General features: G+C 37.3%; 2 protein-coding genes across 3 annotated transcripts; one reads left to right on the forward strand and one right to left on the reverse strand.

Moving 5' to 3' along the window:
* The first annotated feature begins 167 nt into the window (after positions 1 to 167).
* Positions 168 to 3,706, forward strand: lypla1 (lysophospholipase 1). The gene is made up of 9 exons (XM_043245739.1): positions 168 to 415; positions 504 to 535; positions 606 to 671; positions 1,276 to 1,323; positions 1,422 to 1,492; positions 1,578 to 1,651; positions 1,765 to 1,866; positions 2,618 to 2,788; positions 3,190 to 3,706. Exons 1-9 carry the CDS (start codon positions 347 to 349, stop codon positions 3,241 to 3,243), a joined length of 687 nt encoding a protein of 228 aa, XP_043101674.1. The 5' UTR covers positions 168 to 346; the 3' UTR covers positions 3,244 to 3,706.
* Positions 3,707 to 4,294: 588 nt separating this feature from the next.
* LOC122349626 (regulator of G-protein signaling 20) lies at positions 4,295 to 18,784 on the reverse strand. 2 transcript variants are annotated; one of them, XM_043245740.1, is made up of 5 exons: positions 18,686 to 18,784; positions 16,570 to 16,754; positions 14,763 to 14,843; positions 10,939 to 11,173; positions 4,295 to 5,496 (listed from the first exon to the last, which is right to left on the reverse strand). In XM_043245740.1, the coding sequence occupies exons 2-5, from the start codon at positions 16,749 to 16,751 to the stop codon at positions 5,311 to 5,313; spliced, it is 684 nt and encodes a 227-aa protein (XP_043101675.1). In that variant the 5' UTR covers positions 16,752 to 16,754; positions 18,686 to 18,784; the 3' UTR covers positions 4,295 to 5,310. The 2 variants fall into 2 exon arrangements, with proteins under 2 accessions (XP_043101675.1, XP_043101676.1); XM_043245741.1 differs by having other exon boundaries at positions 16,570 to 16,766; positions 18,686 to 18,768.
* Between the last annotated feature and the right edge of the window lie 146 nt (positions 18,785 to 18,930).

Raw genomic sequence — 18,930 nt, forward strand, 5'->3', positions numbered from 1 at the left:
CCAGCAGGTGGCAGGATTTTTCATAAATCTGGTTTAACAACCTCCAGAAAACAAAAGAAGAAGAAAAAGACAGCGTTTACCAATAGTATTGTGTTTTGGTGAGCTGTAGGGCGGGACATCCGGTGTCGAAAGTTTGTTGTGGTGATTTAATACCGTTCCAGGAACAGCTGATCGTGTTTCATATCCATTTTTTAAGACTGTAATCTGACCTGGAATCTGTCACACGTTTAATATGGGTCAGCGTGCTGATTTATGCGATGCAGAATTCAAACACTTTCGCGAGCTGTTGTTATTAAGCTACAGGAACCTCGTTTTCTGTTATTGACTGTAACCTTTAGGTTCTTTTATGTGTGGTAATATCATGTCAGCACCCCTGCCAGTAATCGTGCCAGCCGCTTGTAGAGCCACGGCCGCGGTAAATCATATCAGCTCAATGACACCAACTCCTCATATTTCGGATTTGACATATTTTTTAATTGCATGTGCGGTTTTTTCCCCGCCAGGTGATATTCCTCCATGGCCTAGGGGACACGGGGTAAACGGCAAGTTCGTTATAAGCCATCACACGTTTTGTCAGCTTTTACACTAAAGAGACTTTTTTTCAGGCACGGATGGGCAGAAGCTATGGCTGGGATCAGGACACCTTATGTAAAGTACATTTGCCCTCATGCGTACGTATTGATTTTTTAAAATTATTTTTTGCTTTTGTGTTTGGCCATTTTTTGACTCATTAAATCAAAACCGTAATAATCTTTGATTTAATATTGGAATATTATACTTTAAAAACGGTTTTCAATCCTAGTATTGGGAACCCAGCACACGTTTAGTATGCCTTTCTTCTCTAATACACTTTTTTTTTTAAGTCCGTGAGCTCTCTCCTAATGAACTTAGTTTAGAGTTTAACATTTTAAACCACCTGGGTGGTATTCTAGAAAGCAAGGTTAAACCCTGAACTCTTGGTTGATTATCCCAAACCTTGCTTATGGTTCCAAAAAAGTATTATATTAGTTTTATTGCAGTAACACCAGTAGAGCACACACACACGCATGCACTGCTAGTTCTGAGGTAAACTAACCTTGAAGCAGAACCCATTCCAGAGCAGGTTATCTTCAGAGAGCTTGCTATAATTGGGGAATTACTCCAGTTATTAACAGCTCTTACAGAACGGACATAGTACAATATCCCATAGAAATAACTACAGTTTGTTTTCTTATACGTTCTCTGTTCTCATTTATTTTTGTTCCCTCTTTTTTTTTATGCCTCTGACCCTGAAAGACCAATAATGCCTGTCACCCTCAACATGAACATGGCAATGCCTTCCTGGTGAGTTACAAACACTATCTCCATCCGCTTTCTACAGCGTGAGCTTGCATAAGTCTTCATCTGATACGTATTACGTGGTAAAAGTTTGTTACTTTTAGGTTTGACATAGCTGGTCTCAGTCCTGATGCAGAGGAAGACGAAACTGGAATTAAAAGAGCTTCTGAAAGCAGTGAAGTATTATATGAAACCGCAGTGCATGAATAACAACAGAATCTGCCGTTAAATGAGTAAACTTGTTTTAAATCTGTTTACAGTCAGAGCACTGATTGATCAAGAAGTTAAAAATGGAATTCCGTCTCATAGAATTGTGTTGGGAGGGTTCTCTCAGGTGAGGAAAAGCTCTTCTTTTTTTTCCTCTGTCACTCTATAAAAATTAAACACTGGGTTTAGTATAATAAAATATATTTTTTTAATTAAAATTTTGTGTGTGTGTGTTAAAAGGGTGGAGCCCTCTCCCTCTACACTGCTTTGACCAGTCCTCAGAAGCTGGCAGGTGTGCTCGCTCTCAGCTGCTGGTTGCCGCTCAGGAACTCCCTCTCAAAGGTGCTCGTTCCATCAGACACCTTACAGAAAGTGTCCTATGTCTGTTGAAGAACCATCAAAAGAAAGTGTTAGCATATATTTAGCAGACACGCTACTAATACTGACTAGCTGACATGTAGTTGAAGAGTTGCCGTCTAAAGGGCATCATCAAAATAATAATAATAATAATCAAACTTACATTAAAAAAAAGTCATATTACGCATTCGTCTGATCTGATATCTGCTCTTCTGGCTGTTTGAGAAAAACATAGTACTGTCGTTAGTACTTTAGACTTGTTTTGTCCTTAAAGTGGACAAACACCACTTAAAAGTAATAATAAAGTAACCAAAATGGCAAGATATGAGACTTGCATTATAATTCTAAGAAATGTAATCCATTGTAACTTGATGAATTGTTTATTGCGTTATAAATCACCATACTCGTAAAAGCTATAAGCACAAATAATTAAAACCGTTCTCATGAATATTCATTAGATGATACAACATATTATAAAGTAATTTTTAATAGATTGTGCTTTCGTTATAATGCCTGAAGGATACCCTATAATGGGTAGAAATGGATAGAAGTTGTCCAGCAAATACAACATCGTTTCAAATCTGGTATGAAATGTCCAGTTTCATTGGTTTTAGGTTGATAAGTATTCTTTACTAAGAAATATCAGTATATTTCGGGACATTAGTAATACAGATGATATTCATACATGTTTCCCACTCCCTCTTCTTTCCGCTCTCTTGCTGTCTCTGTTGTGTAGTCAGTGATAAGCAATAAGGACATATCGGTGCTTCAATGCCATGGTGAAGAAGATCCTCTGGTTCCTCTTGTGTTTGGCTGTCTCACAGTAGAGAAACTCAAAGTCCTGCTGAATCCCTCCAATATCACCTTTAAAACATACTCTAGAATGCCTCACAGTGCATGTCCTGAGGTCTGCATTAATCAAGTGTACCGTTTACTCTTGCCATTTTATTTTTAGAATACAGTAGCTCTGTTCCAGAAACAAAGGTGCCTTGCCGTCCACTGCTTAATGTCTACATAGCAAGCTGTTTCCAAACCATCGTTGAACCTCATAAGTGATGGTTAAGCTAATAACGTGGTAATAACTTCAATGTGAGGGCGTATTACTCGCATGGAAGAACAGAGCAAGTATTTGCACTAGGCTTTCTAAGCAGGCATTTCTTTTCTTTCCTGGTTTCCACCAGGACTTAGCGTTAATTAGCCCTGTCTTAAAGATTACACTGGGATAGCTCTATTTTATGTTAGTCTTTTTTATATACATAATGTTCTGAAACATTTTTAACTGATCCCCTCCTTCTTTTCTTTCAACAGGAAATGATGGACATCAAGCAGTTTATCGAGAAGCAGCTCCCCAAAATCAATTAATTGTTTATTTATAATGTAATTTTCATTGAACGAAAAAAGCATACAAAAGATGTTCTTACCTTCTTAGAGTACTTGTTAGCAAAATACAATATTAAAAATATGCTAAAGTGCATGTTGTTAATAATAATTAAATGAAAATGTACTGCTTTCCAAATAGACTGCCCCAGGTGATTCAACCTCCGCTCCTGGAGGGCTACAGCCCTTTAGAGGTTAGATTAAACCTTAATTAAAGAGTATTTTAATTGATGTTGATATTTTGTCCAATTTACACCTGGTATTAAAATGTTTTTCATCAGTCTGATCATAATTGGACAATGACCCCATCTATAAGCTTGTGCTCTTTCGACACCTACTAGGGGTAAGGGAAAACTTATTCGTCCAGATTGCGTTCCTAATGAGGATGCTCATGTGATTGGATGTGTTCCAGCAGCCACTAAGGTCCACCTGTTCTCCAGTGACCTTTTTTATCTGTTAATCAACAAGTTTAAGGAAACGGCAAATAGCTTTTTTTTTTGCTTTATTTTACAATGCCATGTTTTTGTTTTCATTGTGAGTAAAAAAAGGGGTATAATATGTCACCTTTCAAAGTGTAATACTAGTCTCTGGTGTCCCTAGAACGTGTCTGTGACGCTTTAGCACAGATCATTTATTATATAGTTTTGAAAATGCCTGTTTTGAGTGGAAGCATAAACGCTTTGATTTTGGTGCCTGTTTCTTTAAATGCAAATGAGCTGCTACTCCGCCCCCTTAACCTGATTGCATCCCCCTGGTGCTGACACGTGGTGTCTCATTAATGGACATTTGTAGCGTTATGGGTGAGCGACCCCCGACATTCACTGGATTCTATAGCCTCCCGTATCCTCCTGTGTTCTTGACTGAAATAGGTATAAGGTCAGAGAGACTTGGGCTTAGTGTTGACTTGCTACGTCACAAATCATGCTCCAGTTGAGCTCCTCCATCAGCCTCAGCAGCCAGTGAGTGTCTCACACTCAGATGTATCCATGAGAACCAGTTGCAGCTTGTACTTAACACAAATAGAAAGGCAAACATGTAGCATCAAAAGTCATTTATTTTAGTTATTTACTATGATAAATGTATTATTTTTGTAAAGTAATAGAACATTATGGTGATAATACATGGGGCAATTTTTCATCAGCCTTAGGTCATGAATATTGTCTCAAAAGTCATGGAAAATCCTGGAAAGTATTGATAAAAATGTGTATGAATCCTGTACTTTGGGATGAGATGATATTAAAAAAATGAACAGTAATTTTTAACGTTTATGAATAGATGTCTTTGATTCAAAGACTTCCTTAATGTTAAAATTACAAAGCAATTTGCTCCCTTTTCAACATATGACGATCTGATGAAATATTCTTAAAATATATCTTAAAATACATCATATCTGTTACAGTATTTTCAAATTAAAGACTGTAAAACAGATTACTGGGACACAGTTCTGCTTTGCACTTTACAGATATATATATATATATATATATATATATATATATATATATAATATATAATTGTACATTAAATTCATTTATGCATTAAATCATACACAGATGTCACCACAGAGCTGGACTGAGTTGATAATCTATTTGTATTATTTCACATTTAAAATCTAACCCATCTAGACTGAAACTATTTGACAGCACCAGTATTTTAAGCTGTATCATCTTCTAGCTTATCCTAATGTGAGGCAAGGCACAATTACGGCTCTGCTATCTTAAGTGCATATCCATGTTCTGGGAGAATTAATAAAATACATTGTATTTGAAATAAAAATAGAACTAGCGCACCAGTGTACATAGACCCCCAAATTGTAAAAGACTTGTTATTCCAGCCATTTCATCTAAAAAAATGTATATTCAAATATTTAATAACTAAATACAGTAACAGGTGGTCACAGGAGATGCAGTTTAGATGTGTAAATAAAACAGATGTGTATGCCAGTCTTGGCTGACCTGATCACTTGGGATGGATGGTAAGTCTAAACAGAGCCAAAAGGATCCATCTGGTCTTCAACGTAGATTAAGAGGCCTTGTGCATATTCGCTGATGTATGTTAAGACTCGTTGACTTGTTCAAAGCTCTGTATGAGGTCTGCGTACAGGCTAGAGTTCATATATCGTGAGTAGGAGTCTCGCTGCATTAGCGTGTAGATCTGCTGTTGTGCCTCCTCAAACGTGCATGATGAGGGTTCCAGCATGTTCCTGCTGATCACTTCACGTGCACGTGAATCCAGACTTACCTATATATGCAAAGACAGGGTTACACTTTATTTTGACAGTCCACTTAAATATAAGTAACTAACTACGTCAACTACAAATCAACTAATTCTCATTCATTTGCCACTACATGTCTACTAACTCTCAGAGTAGACTGTCAGGGTAGGTTCAGTGTGGAGGCTCGATTGCTCCTGTCTGCTGAGAGGTTGGTTTGTTTGTAGCTGCGCGTGTAGCTTCGCTTTTCAATTTATCACCTCTTCTCTAACGATCAAATATAATTTAACTGTGTACATATCGTTGATACTATTAAATTAATCTAACTAATTAGACTGCTGTTAGTTCGTTCGCTTTAATCTAAAACTCGGCGGTGAGTTAGTACTCGTTAGTGATTCACTTTCGCTCCCACCAGCGTTTCGCGCGCCGATTGTGGGCTTTTTTCCCCGCTCCTGTTCATTTGTTCCTCGCGCTCGTTCGCTCCATTTTCACAAGCTCATCAAAACAAGAGTGGTAAGTGAATCTTACGGTGAGTAAATGGCTTCTCCCTGCATCGTCACTTGCACTGTCTGTCACATGTATAGCTTGTCCTTCTCTGTTAGCGATCAGGATTCACGTGTGATAAATGCAGGGAAATAGCTAGGCTGACAGAGAAGGTTTTAGAATTAGAGACACGTATCCAAACTTTAATTGAGGACAGTAAGAATGCGAGGCTGTAGATACTGCTTTGGATGCGACTAGTACAGTGAATCATGTACATTGTTCGGTTCCAGCTTCAGAGCCCGTGCAGCAGGGCAATTGGGTGACCGTGAGGCGGGCTAGTCGCGGGTCAAAACACCGCTCATCCGCTCCGATCAGAACATCAAACAGGTTCTCCCCACTCAGTGGCACCCACTGAGAAACCTGATCAAAGTGCCCTAGTAATTGGCGATTCTACATACGGAACGTGAAAATAGAGACACCAGCCACCATAGTCCAATGCTTACCGGGAGCCAGAGCGTCTGACATCTTGTCAAATTTAAAAGTGCTGGCTAATGCTAAACGTAAATTTCGTAAGATTGTTATTCACGCCGGCGCTAATGATGTTCGACTTCGCCAGTCGGAGATCACTAAAAATAATATTAAAGAGGTGTGTGAATTTGCAAGCACGATCGGACAATGTAATCTGCTCTGGTCCCCTCCTGCTTACGGGGTGATGAGATTCACAGCAGATTGCTGGGTCTCAATGGCTGGATGTCTAAGTGGTGCCCGCAGAACAACATAGGCTTTATAGACAATTGGATGAGTTTCTGGGGCAGACCTGACCTGTTGAAAAGAGATGGTCTTCACCCCTCTTGGGGTGGTGCCGCTCTTCTATCTAGAAATATGGCATATAGTCTTATGGCTCCAACATGACCAACTAGTGCCCAGGTCAGAAGCAGACAGACCGGCTAAACCGACCGCTCTGCTAGCTGCCTCACGTCACAGAAGGCAGTTAATTCTCAGCACATAGAGACTCTTTCACCTAGATATCACACTATAGAGACTGTGTCTGTTCCCGAATTAGAATATGCAGAGAACGTCCAAACCTAATCAAAAGCAATAATTTAATTAATGTCCAACAAATTAAAACTACCTATAATTCAAATAACAAACGATAAAACTTGCTCAAGCTAAATATTAGATCACTTTCCACAAAAGCACTTTTGTATATGATTTGATCAATGATCAGAAGCTAGATTTGCTTTGTTTGACAGAAACCTGGCTAAAACCAGATGATTATATTACTCTAAATGAATCTACCCCCCAAAATTATTTCTATAAAAATGAGCCACGTTTAAAAGGTAGAGGGGGAGGTGTTGCTACAATTTATAACAATATTCTTAGTACTTCTCAGAGGGCAGGCTTTAAGTATAACTCATTTGAAGTTTTGGTGCTGCATATAACATTATCTACAGAATCATGTGCTAGTGATAAATCTTCTGTCATGTTTGTACTGGCTACTGTATACAGGCCACCAGGACACAGCACAGATTTCATTAAAGAATTTTCTGATTTTCTAAATGAGTTAGTACTACGCAGATAAAGTCTTAATTGTTGGCGATTTTAATATCCATGTTGATAATGAAAAAGACTCATTAGGATCAGCTTTCTTAGACATTTTAAACTCCATTGGGGTTAGACAACACGTCTCTGGACCTACTCATTGTCAAAATCATACTCTAGATCTAATACTGTCACATGGAATAGATGTTAAAATGGTTGAAGTACTGCAGCAAAGTGATGACATTTCAGATCACTATCTAGTCTTGTGTGAACTCTGTATGGTTAAACCTGTAAACTCTGCACCTTATTACAAGTATGGTAGAACCATCACTTCCACCACAAAAGAAAGCTTTCTAAATAACCTTCCTGACTTATCTCAATTCCTTAGTTCATCCAATACGATGCAAAAACTTGATGATGTAACAGAAACTATGCACTCTCTTTTTCTAGCACTTTAGATACAGTTGCTCCTTTGCACTTAAAAAGATAAAAGAAAACAATCTGACTCCATGGTATAATGACAACACACGCACCCTAAAGAGAGCAGCCCGGAAAATGGAGCGCAGGTGGAGAAAAACCAAATTAGAAGTATTTCGTATTGCCTGGCGGGAGAGTATGCTGTCATACAGAAAAGCATTAAAAATAGCAAGATCTGATTATTTTTCATCCCTTTTAGAAGAAAACAAACACAACCCCGGTATTTATTCAGTACAGTGACTAAATTAACAAAAATAAAGCATCAGCAGGTGCTAATATGCCCCAAGAGTATAGCTGCAATGAGTTCATGAATTTCTTTACTTCTAAGATTGATACCATCAGAGATAAAATTGTAACTATGCAGCCGTCAACTACAGTTTCACATCAGATAATGAGCTTTAGATCCCCTAAGGAAAAATTACACTCTTTCTCTATTATAGGAGAAGAAGACTTGTACAAACTTGTTAAATCATCTAAACCAGCAACATGTATGTTAGACCCTATTCCATCTAAACTATTAAAAGATCTGCTTCCAGAAGTCATAGATCCTATTTTGAACATTATTAATTCATCATTGTCATTAGGATATGTTCCCAAAACCTTTAAACTGGCTGTAGTTAAACCTCTCATTAAGAAACCACATCTTGATCCCAAAGACTTAGTAAATTACAGACCAATCTCTAATCTCCCTTTTCTGTCAAAGATACTAGAAAAGGTAGTATCCTCACAACTGTATTCCTTTTTAGAAAAAATGGTGTCTGTGAGGATTTCCAATCAGGTTTTAGACCGTACCATAGTACTGAGACTGCTCTCATTAGAGTTACTAATGACCTGCTTCTATCATCTGATCGTGGTTTTATCTCGTTATTAGTGCTATTAGATCTTAGCGCAGCATTCGATACTATCGATCACAACATTCTCTTGGATAGACTAGAAAACTATGTTGGCATTAGAGGAAGCGCCTTAGCATGGTTTACATCATATCTATCTGACCGCTATCAGTTTGTGGCATTAAATGAGGAGGTATCATATCGATCAAAAGTGAAATATGGAGTTCCTCAAGGCTCAGTGCTAGGACCGTTACTTTTCAACCTGTACATGTTACCTCTGGGAGATATTATCAGGAGTCATGGTGTTAGCTTTCACTGCTATGCTGATGATACTCAGCTCTATATTTCAGCGCAGCCTGGTGATACACACCAAATTGAGAATCTAACAGAATGCATAGTCGATATAAAAAGCTGGATGATGAGTAACTTCTTAATGTTAAATTCTGAAAAAACAGAGGTGCTAATAATTGGACCTAAAACCCCACATATAATAATCTAGAACACAGCCTATCACTTGATGGCTGCTCTGTTAATTCTTCATCATCAGTTAGGAACCTAGGTGTGCTGTTTGACCGCAATCTTTCCTTTGAAAATCATGTTTCTAGCATCTGTAAAACTGCGTTTTTCCATCTTAAAAATATATCTAAATTACGACCTATGCTTTCAACCTCTAATGCAGAAATATTAATTCATGCGTTTATGACCTCAAGGTTAGATTATTGCAATGCTTTATTGGGTGGTTGTTCTGCACGCTTAATAAACAAACTTCAGCTAGTTCAAAACGCAGCAGCCAGAGTCCTTACTAGAACTAGGAAGTATGATCACATTAGCCCAGTTCTGTCAACACTGCACTGGCTCCCTATCAAACATCGAATAGATTTTAAAATCCTATTAATTACCTATAAAGCCCTGAATGGTTTAGCTCCTCACACTTGAGCGAGCTCTTATCACATTATAGTCCTGCACGTCCGCTGCGTTCTCAAAACTCTGGCCATTTGATAATACCTAGAATATCAAAATCAACCATGGCGGCAGATCATTTTCCTATCTAGCTCCTAAACTCTGGAACAATCTCCCTAACTCTGTTCGGGAAGCAGACACACTCTGCCAGTTTAAATCTAGATTAAAGACACATCTTTTTAACTTAGCCTACACATAACACACCAACACACCTTTTATTATTCAAATCCGTTAAAGGATTTTTAGGCTGCATTACTTAGATTTGCTGGAACCAGGAACACTACTTCTAAAATACGATGTACTTGTGACATCGTAAAAAGAATGGCATCTACGCTAATATTAGTCCTGTTTCTTTCTCAATCTGTTTTCACAGTTTGTATCCAGACTAGATGGTGGATCAGCACCCAGAGATTATGTTCATCAGAGACCAGAAAACCTAGATGCGCCCGTGGACAGATCACCAGATCCTGATGCACACACACACACGCACACACTAAGTCATTTACACTACCTGACACAGCTGCGTTTAAAATTGAACTGGAAAGTAAGTGCTGGGCGTCCGGTCAGAGGAGAACTGACCCCAACTGAGTCTGGTTTCTCCCAAGGTTTTTTTTTTCTCCATTCTATATGCATGGGGTTTAGTTTCCTTGCCGCTGTCGCCTCTGGCTTGCTTGGTTGGGGACACTTAACTTCTAGTGACTATCGTTGAATTGACTACAGAGACCGTCTCTGCATTTAATAAGAAATTGGTCACTCGTCGTCACTATATATCCCTGTCATTATACTGTACAGTGCTTTGATGCAACCTGTGTTGTTAAAAGCGCTATATAAATAAAATGATTGATTGATTGATTGAGGAGTCTCAATATGTGATGATTCTATACACACTTCAGACAATCTCCAACTTGGTAGAGATTACCATAGTGTTAGCTATATATGTAGCACTACATTTTCTCCTTGGAGATACATGTCTATATACATAATGGTGAGAAATACACTGCCTTTCCATAAAAAGGAGTACACTATATTATTTGGACTTAAGCTTTGATTATGGTTGTTTGAGAAATAAAAAGCTATGCTCGTCATCAGTTAGGGTTAAAAGAATGGTTCCCAAACATACAGCATGCCAGTGTGAGTAAAATTAAAATGCGGTGCGTGGAACCACGTGAAACCATATACCTCTTTAGGTGACAATACAGAAACGTAGTCCTCATATATTTGTTTCACAGTCTGTTCTACCAAGGTTTTGTTGGTCTCTTTCTTTAGATCCTCACAGGCGAGCCAGAACATCAGGTTTTCTTCACTAAACTCAGTCTTAAGAAACTGTCTGAAGTGCAAACGACCTTGTGCACTTTTTATTAACCGCTCAAATGACTCTCCCCATGCTTGTACCTCGTCCAGAGTGAGCTCGGGCCTATAACATCAGAAAAGAAAGGTTAAATGTATTTCTAAAGCACTGAATAAAATACCAATATTAATCATAGTACTTTACAAACAATAGAGCATTTAGAAAAGATAAAAAAATCTCACACACACATGTACATATAATATATATATATATATATATATATATATATATATATATTAGTGCTGATTAATTGAATCCAAAATAAACGCTTTTGATGTGTACATTGTATATATTTATGTATATATAAATACAAATACATGCACATATATTAAAGAAAAATGCTTATATTTTAAATATATATAATATACATGTGTATAATATTTTATTAATAAATATTGTCAAAATATATACTGTATGTGTGTGTATTTATATATACATAATACACTGTACACATGTAATAAACAATTTTATGGTTTGACAGAACTTGCAAATGTTTTGGTATTCACATGCTTATTTTTGTTTGCAACGACACACAGAAAAAAGTCAAACTTGATCATTTTACACAGAACTCAAAAATGCACTGGACAAAATTTCTGTCAGAACCACTATTGTCTTCATTTGAGTGAAAAGAGATGCTGTGGTAAGAGACCCAGGAGGATACCACTGCTGACACGAAGACATAAAAAAAGCAAGACTGGAGTTTGCCAAAACGTACTATGAACAGATGAGACAAATGTAGAGCTTTTTGGTAAAGGACATTATGTGCTGTAACGGAAGCAGACTCACACATGAGGTAGGTAAAATGATAAAGTTTATTTGAGGAATAACCAGAGGAATCCGGTGAGTGTATAGTTCTATGAAAGTCTTTAGCTGAAATCACAGCGATACCGACTACAGGTCTTACTATTTCCAGAAACCAGGAGTAAAGAGGAGACAAAGGAAATCCTTGGAGCACACACCACAACCACAGAGGACACTGTCAGAGACTCAACTTGGACTTAAGGAGAAACACAAGCGGTAAGACATTCACCAATACTTCAGAGACTTCATACATACAAGCCCAGACACTGACTGAACTGTGGTGTGTGCTTTCATAGTGCTGTAGATGAACGTGCTGATGAGGTGCATGTGTGGCCAGTTAGAGCTCAGGTGAAGGAGATCCATGACAATGGCTTTGTTTACAGAACAAGAAATGAGGCCCTCAAAGAAATGAACAGTCCCTACAGTCAAACACGATGGAGGTTCAAAGATATTTTTGGGGTTGTGTGGTATCTAGCAGTATAACGAATATGTAAAGCAGACGAGACAGTAGTAGCGAACATCTTAGCGCTAACTTCCAACTCACGCTTACGTCACGCTTACTCATGAAAAACATTTTGGTGTAACTGGACAGCAAGAGCATTGGTACAATGACCAGCATGCTCAGCAGGAGTTGTTGTGCATTCTAAGTTTTCCCATCACTAAGAACATATGTGCCCACCCCCAGTTTTTTTTTTATCTTGGAGAGGGTCGGTGAACTTCTTGTGTTCTTTATGAACAAGCAGATGGTTCCAAACTCAAGAAAAATAAAAAAGCAAGAAGTCGACGACAGACCAAGGCGGAGCCGGAGGGATGAAGGAGCCCCGCGGAGCCAGTGGACATATGGGCCATGGCAGAGAAGAGAGAGCTATTGTGGAGTTGCTGGGTCGATGGGCCGAGCCAGAATTCAGGGCTTTTAGGCTGGACGTGGAGGCAAGGAATTTTCCAGCGACGGTGATGATAGAGTATGGCAGACCCGTGGAGCTCACACTGCAGAGATCATGGGCTAAGGATGATGAGCAGAGGGGCTGCCAGACAACAGCAGATGAGGAGAGAGGAGGAAACCAGATCCCTCTCTGGGTGGAAAGTGGGTCACGGTAAGCACACGAGGAGCAAAAACACACACAGACAGTGCAGAACTACCTCCATGGTAAGTTGGGGTGACAAAATATATAAAAATATCCTTAAAAATAGTATGCACACCACCTCTCCTTCTTGTTTTAAAAAATATTAAAAACTGTAAAGTCACTAGAAACTGAAGTTCTCGAAAAAAAAAATCAAAATTTCAAGCTCTGATGAACTTGTTTAAAATAAAGGACTTATTTTAAAATGTATGGATGTTTATCAGTGCAGTCAATCGGACAGTGACAAGCCTCCTGGTTTTCATGTGCATGAAATGTTTTAAAAGCTTCAAGTGTTAGTTTGTGGTCTAATTGTAAATCACTGTACTGGCAGAATCGATGTTGATGATAGATGGGAAAACTGATTTTCTACACTGTAATGACAGCGATATTTTATATTATACAGCATATTTCTGTAAATCTTTGGATTGGCGATAGGAGTGATTCATAAGTAACTTATTTCCCTTTTTGTTTTTCTGTTTGATAATTGTAGTAGTATCTACATTCATGGTTCATGGAGGATGTGTGTCTCATGTAGATTCTGAGCAGGGGTGCTAACCTAAACAGCGAGATGTGAACTTGAGGTCATTTTCGTTGTTTTTTTGGTAATGCCTCTTTTTAACTTTGGTAATTGTGGTAGTGTAGGTATCTACGTTCGCGGTTCATGTCGGTGAATACAGACTCGAAGAGCACTTTGCTTGGTGTAGCGTTGTGGTAGGATTTCAGACTTCCAGCATTTTACAAAGTAAATATAGCAAGTACACACGTTACAGTAGTTTACTGTAAATAAAAATACAGTGATTTTTTTTTAAATACAGTTGTTCACTGTAATCTGAGAATACAGGAAAATGCTCCAAATTAAATTACAGCAATGCTGCTATAAAAATTACAGTATCCCGCTATCAACCCTACTGCCAGCATTTTGCTGTAAAATGAACAGGTTGATTTTTATAGTGTAGATGCCCAGACCAGACATCAGAATGTGTTTACTGATGAATTATTTGATCACAAAACCTTTTTTAACTGACGTTATTCGGATAAAAAGGGAACTGAATGTGGAAATCCACAAGGGAGCTGATTAGAACCAGGTTGTATTACATTTTTATAAATGAATTACATCTGGTTTTTAAAAAGTGATAAATTAACAATGTATGCAGACGATAAAACATCTGCACAAACATTGGTTGAATTAATTTTGAATGAAGAGTATAGAAAAAAGGTAATACTAAATACATCTAAAAGAAAGAGCATAGTATTTGGGTCTAATTATTTTCTGAGATCCAAAACAGAGATGAAATTATATATAAATAAAACAGTTATTTAGCCAGTTAAGGAATCCAAACTATTGGGTATCACCTGGATAATAAATTGTCATGATCAACGCACACCGAAAACACAGTGAAGAGAATGGGAAGGGTGGTAGCTGTGGTAAGGAGATGTAGACAATATTTTATGTTTGATGTAATGAAAATAATATTGGATACTCTCTTCTTCTCACAGCTGGACTATTGTCAGCTAATATGTTCATTGAAAAATCACTTTGGTAAACAGATTCAATAGACTCCACTCACAGAAGTAAATCAAAATTCCAACAATTAGAAAGAAATGTAGGTCGAAGCAAAAAAATAATAAAAATCAAGTAACATTCAAGAAACATATTAAATAATAAAATAATATAAAAGACCCCACTCAAAATTCCTAAAAGAAAAGTTGTTAAAAGTGAATCTCCAACTCACATTTGGTTGGTATCGATGTCCTCTTGTTTTTCAGAGATCGTTGAGAGAATTCTTTCCTCCTTAGCAGAGCGTACTGAAAGACTACACACACATTATGAAAACATGTTTTTTTGTGACGCATGAACATCCACTGTGTGACACTTGTAAGTCTCAGGAGAAGTTTCTAAAGGATAATAGATGAGCACTTCTAAGATCATTCTAATTGGCCTTAATGAAGTTTCCTAGCGCACCTTTAATCTCAAGAGAAAATCTCACAACCATGCTAGAAAAAACAGGAACGATTAACCCAAAATACACTGCAGAACAATTCGAGGGTTCAAAAACCTAGTAACTAACGGAATTTTCATTTTTGGGTAAACCATCTTTTGACAGTTTTCAATTTACTACACTGTTTTACCAATTGTTTCAGGTGTACTCTCAAACCTTTGGCACTACTTTAGTGGTTTTGCACAAAAGTCTTGCTTCATTCTTTAATCTCGAATCAACCGTCTGAACGAATCATTTGAACGCTTGAACGACTCATTAATTAAGATGAGTCATTGAAGATGTTGCCATCTACTGGTGGTTTAGTTTTATAGTTGCCTATTATTTATCAAGTTTTAAATGTATAGCATAAATATGAATGTAATATAATACATAATTGCTCACGGCAATTAAGTTGTTATAATTCTGCATGCATTGTAAATGCATTCATGCTATATTTGGCCATCTGCATCTTATATAATATGGTATAAAAGATGATTTTGGTCTATAAAGCTAATTTTGCCCTTCACAACAACTGTGAGGGGGTTCCAGCTCCAACTACATCCTGCATTTTTGCCCATTTTTTATTATCCAGGAGTGACATGCAGCTGAGATGGCAGTGGCCGTCTCTGCACAGTTTGAGCTTCAAAAACGCTTTCCAGAAGCTTACGGGTGAAGTCACGGAAGCTATGTCCATGTTGTATTTTTTTACAGTATACGGGTTTGGAGAAAGGGGTCCGTGGATCAGCCTTATTAATGGTTACTAGTTACTAGCTCCCTTGAGCTTCATGTCCATCATGTGCTCCACTGGTGTTTTCCATTGGTTTCTTGTCGGGCTGTGTTCATGGCAAAGTAAAACTCTACATAATCAATAATCCCAGACTTTATAATGCTGTCCAATGTATGATGCAATCATATTGGTTTTACAGCGTTACCTTTTGTGAAAATTCTTTCATCGTTCACGCCATTCTAAACCTGAGACAAGTAGCTAAATGTACAGCTACTGCCTTCAGCTGTATGCTAGAATTATACTCTATTGAAGAACATCACAAGGTGCCCTCCAGAATCTGTGGACAGTTTTTCTCTCTTACATATTTTTCCCTCCCAAGAAAAGGCAACACGTGAGAGAAAGAAATGTTTGGTAGCTTAAGTTACATGTGCTTCGTAAGGAAGGGAAAGATAAAGGGAACTGCAATAAATGGAAATTAAGGAAAGTATTAATGACAACGAAACTTTGGGTGTGCTTCAATATCTCAACCAGTGCCCAAACTATTGCAATATATTAATTCATTACCCAATATAATTCATATGTGCATCTTTTATACTCATGTGTGAACATCTCCACATTTCCCCTTTGCTTTGATTTCTCATTTATCCAGTCAGCTGTGTAAGCGTCTTATGCACTATAGCATAATTTTACAAACCTACAAAATTAAAAGTCAAGTGATAATTCAAACAACTGCTCATGCCACATTGCACAGCATCTTTGTTTAGTGAGCTGGGCTATTGAGCTATTAAGAAACCAAGCTCTCTTTCATTTAAAACACTTAAAGATGTTTCTCACCAAGAACAGCTGCAGCAGCAACACCAACAGAAGCAGCAGGCATCTGAGGGGGAGTTAAACAAGCCCACTGTTTGGTTGTTCACACTTCCCAGGACGTGAGAGTTGTGAGGAGTATTCTGCACTTGGGTTGTATTTCCAGCATTCTGTGGTGGACATTTTTCCATCTCCAATTCAGACCCCATTAGCTACAGAGAGAGCTTTCAGTTTACCAGAATACTTTAGACAAGTGAAAGGAAGTACATGAACACAAGTTGCCAGGTCATTCCACAAAACTGATGCCTTTTCCACTTGAAAAAAAAAAAAAAAATCAACATTTTTTAAATGTCCATGAAATGAAGACACCTTAAAATGACAAGAAATTGTATTGTGCCATCTCAGGCTATGTAATGTCTTTTTTTGATAAACCCTGTTATCGACACAAGTTGTGTGTTTTTTTTTTTTTACATCAAGTTAATGACAGGATTGACATCATAGTAACAGGACTGACCAGAGTAACAGGGATGAGAGGACATGTCCTTCAACACACTGCACACATTTGTGTACTGTACAGATATATTGATCTGATTCAGTTATTAGGCAAGGAAGATGATCAAATCTTGGTCTTTGTGATCTCATCTGAAACTAGAACTTTTCTGAACACTGTGAAACTAGGCTGAGGGTCTGCAGTCACCTTGCTGAACTTGTGTGTAATTTAATGTATTGACATCATTGGTAATGAGTTATGGACAAAAATAAATAAATAAATAAAATTATCCTATCCAATCTGTAACAACAACTCTAATAGTAACAGTACCAATAATACTAAATAAAATGGAACTTGTGCTATATGCATGAGCTCAATAATACAGACAGACTTTTAAACATGTTTGCATTTTACACAGACAATCTTTAAAAACAGCACAACACCTAATTTATGTCACCCCTGTTACCCACGTCAAAATCTGTTACCGGTTTGATCACTTAAAAAGATTATAGATTATAGTCAAGTTCACAAAACTTTGAACACTTTAAGAGGAATTTACTTGTAGATACCGAGTATATTAAATGTAAGAAATGTAAATGACCATGGTACCAGTATCGGGTTTTCTAAAGAAGGTAACATGGCTCATATGAAATCACAGAACACAAATAAAATACATAAATGCCTACTTATGCCAAATAAACATTGACCAAAAAAAATCTGTATTTAAATATATATATATATATATATATATATATATATATATATATATATATATATATATATATATATATATATATATATATATAGTTGCTATATTAACTATATATTTTTCTGTATGTTACATTATTTCTTAGGGACGCAAAAGGCACTGATTTCTTGGAATGACCCAGCAATATAACAAAATTACACATTCACAGTTGCAATGTTTAATTGTGCTTAATTAATTTTTATCAGACCTCCAGGTAGGAAAAAGCAGTGCATGCCACAATACACAACAGACATGTAGCAAACATTTATATCCAATGAGACCAATTACAACAGAACACCTGAGCTCCTCAGGACACTTAAGAAACATGCACATCACTGTGATGTTTATATTCATAATAATAATAATAATAATAATAATATTTTTATGCTATACAATATTTTATTTTTGTATAGCCCCTTTCAAGAACACAAGGACAACTGTCACACAAAATATACCAGACATTCGGGCGGACATTATGTGGACATTAACAAGAATAACAGCTAATTAACAAGAGCTCAGGCAATCATATGATCAAGAAGGTGTAAAGTGAGAGAAGATAGGTACTGATCAAGTATGCCACATATAGATAGTAAATCTTAATATACAAACCACAAAAAAATGGTATGATATAAGTGTTTTGTTTGGGGTTTTTTTTCCTATATTTGGACGCACAGCTGCATCCATTACATTCATATTACTCACGCTTATCTTTCATTAAGGACATTATTCATTGCACATAGACTACATTTCTTGCCTCTTTTTCATCCTTCTATTTGTATAAGAAAGGCTCGCGATATGCAAAGCCTCTGTATCAGACTGCACGCATACAACTCTTATCTATACGCAATAACGCGCACACACACACACACTCACTCACATAACTCACACGCAGTAATAAAACTCACCGTTTCTCCATTGGTGTCCGATAAAGACTAACTCTAGTACTCGTTCACACACCCATCACTGCAAACCCTCGCTCTGCTCCACTGCCCCGCACGCATGCGCAGCAAATCTACGGCTACACTCTGACGTGCACATAGCCTAAAATCAGATCCCACCTTAATACAAGGTTTTGTGTAGCGTAATAATCAGAATTATATATCTATATATTGGCTATATGTTAGTGCTGTCAATCGCTAAATAAACTATA

Source organism: Puntigrus tetrazona, chromosome 7 (genome assembly GCF_018831695.1).
Source record: "Puntigrus tetrazona isolate hp1 chromosome 7, ASM1883169v1, whole genome shotgun sequence".
In the NCBI taxonomy this organism is placed as follows: domain Eukaryota; kingdom Metazoa; phylum Chordata; class Actinopteri; order Cypriniformes; family Cyprinidae; genus Puntigrus; species Puntigrus tetrazona.

What these genes read in the sequence shown, in the direction of transcription:
- lypla1 (XM_043245739.1), top strand. Translation starts at nt 347, where the DNA reads ATGTGTGGTAATATCATGTCAGCACCCCTGCCAGTAATCGTGCCAGCC. An exon ending in AAGTACATTTGCCCTCATGC is followed by an intron (nt 672 to 1,275) that starts GTACGTATTGAT and finishes TGACCCTGAAAG; the next exon opens with ACCAATAATGCCTGTCACCC. An exon ending in AACATGGCAATGCCTTCCTG is followed by an intron (nt 1,324 to 1,421) that starts GTGAGTTACAAA and finishes TGTTACTTTTAG; the next exon opens with GTTTGACATAGCTGGTCTCA.
- LOC122349626 (XM_043245740.1), bottom strand. Translation starts at nt 16,751, where the DNA reads ATGGGGTCTGAATTGGAGATGGAAAAATGTCCACCACAGAATGCTGGA. An exon ending in TGCTGCTGCAGCTGTTCTTG is followed by an intron (nt 14,844 to 16,569) that starts GTGAGAAACATC and finishes ATGTGTGTGTAG; the next exon opens with TCTTTCAGTACGCTCTGCTA. An exon ending in CTGTATTGTCACCTAAAGAG is followed by an intron (nt 5,497 to 10,938) that starts GTATATGGTTTC and finishes TTGCATATATAG; the next exon opens with GTAAGTCTGGATTCACGTGC.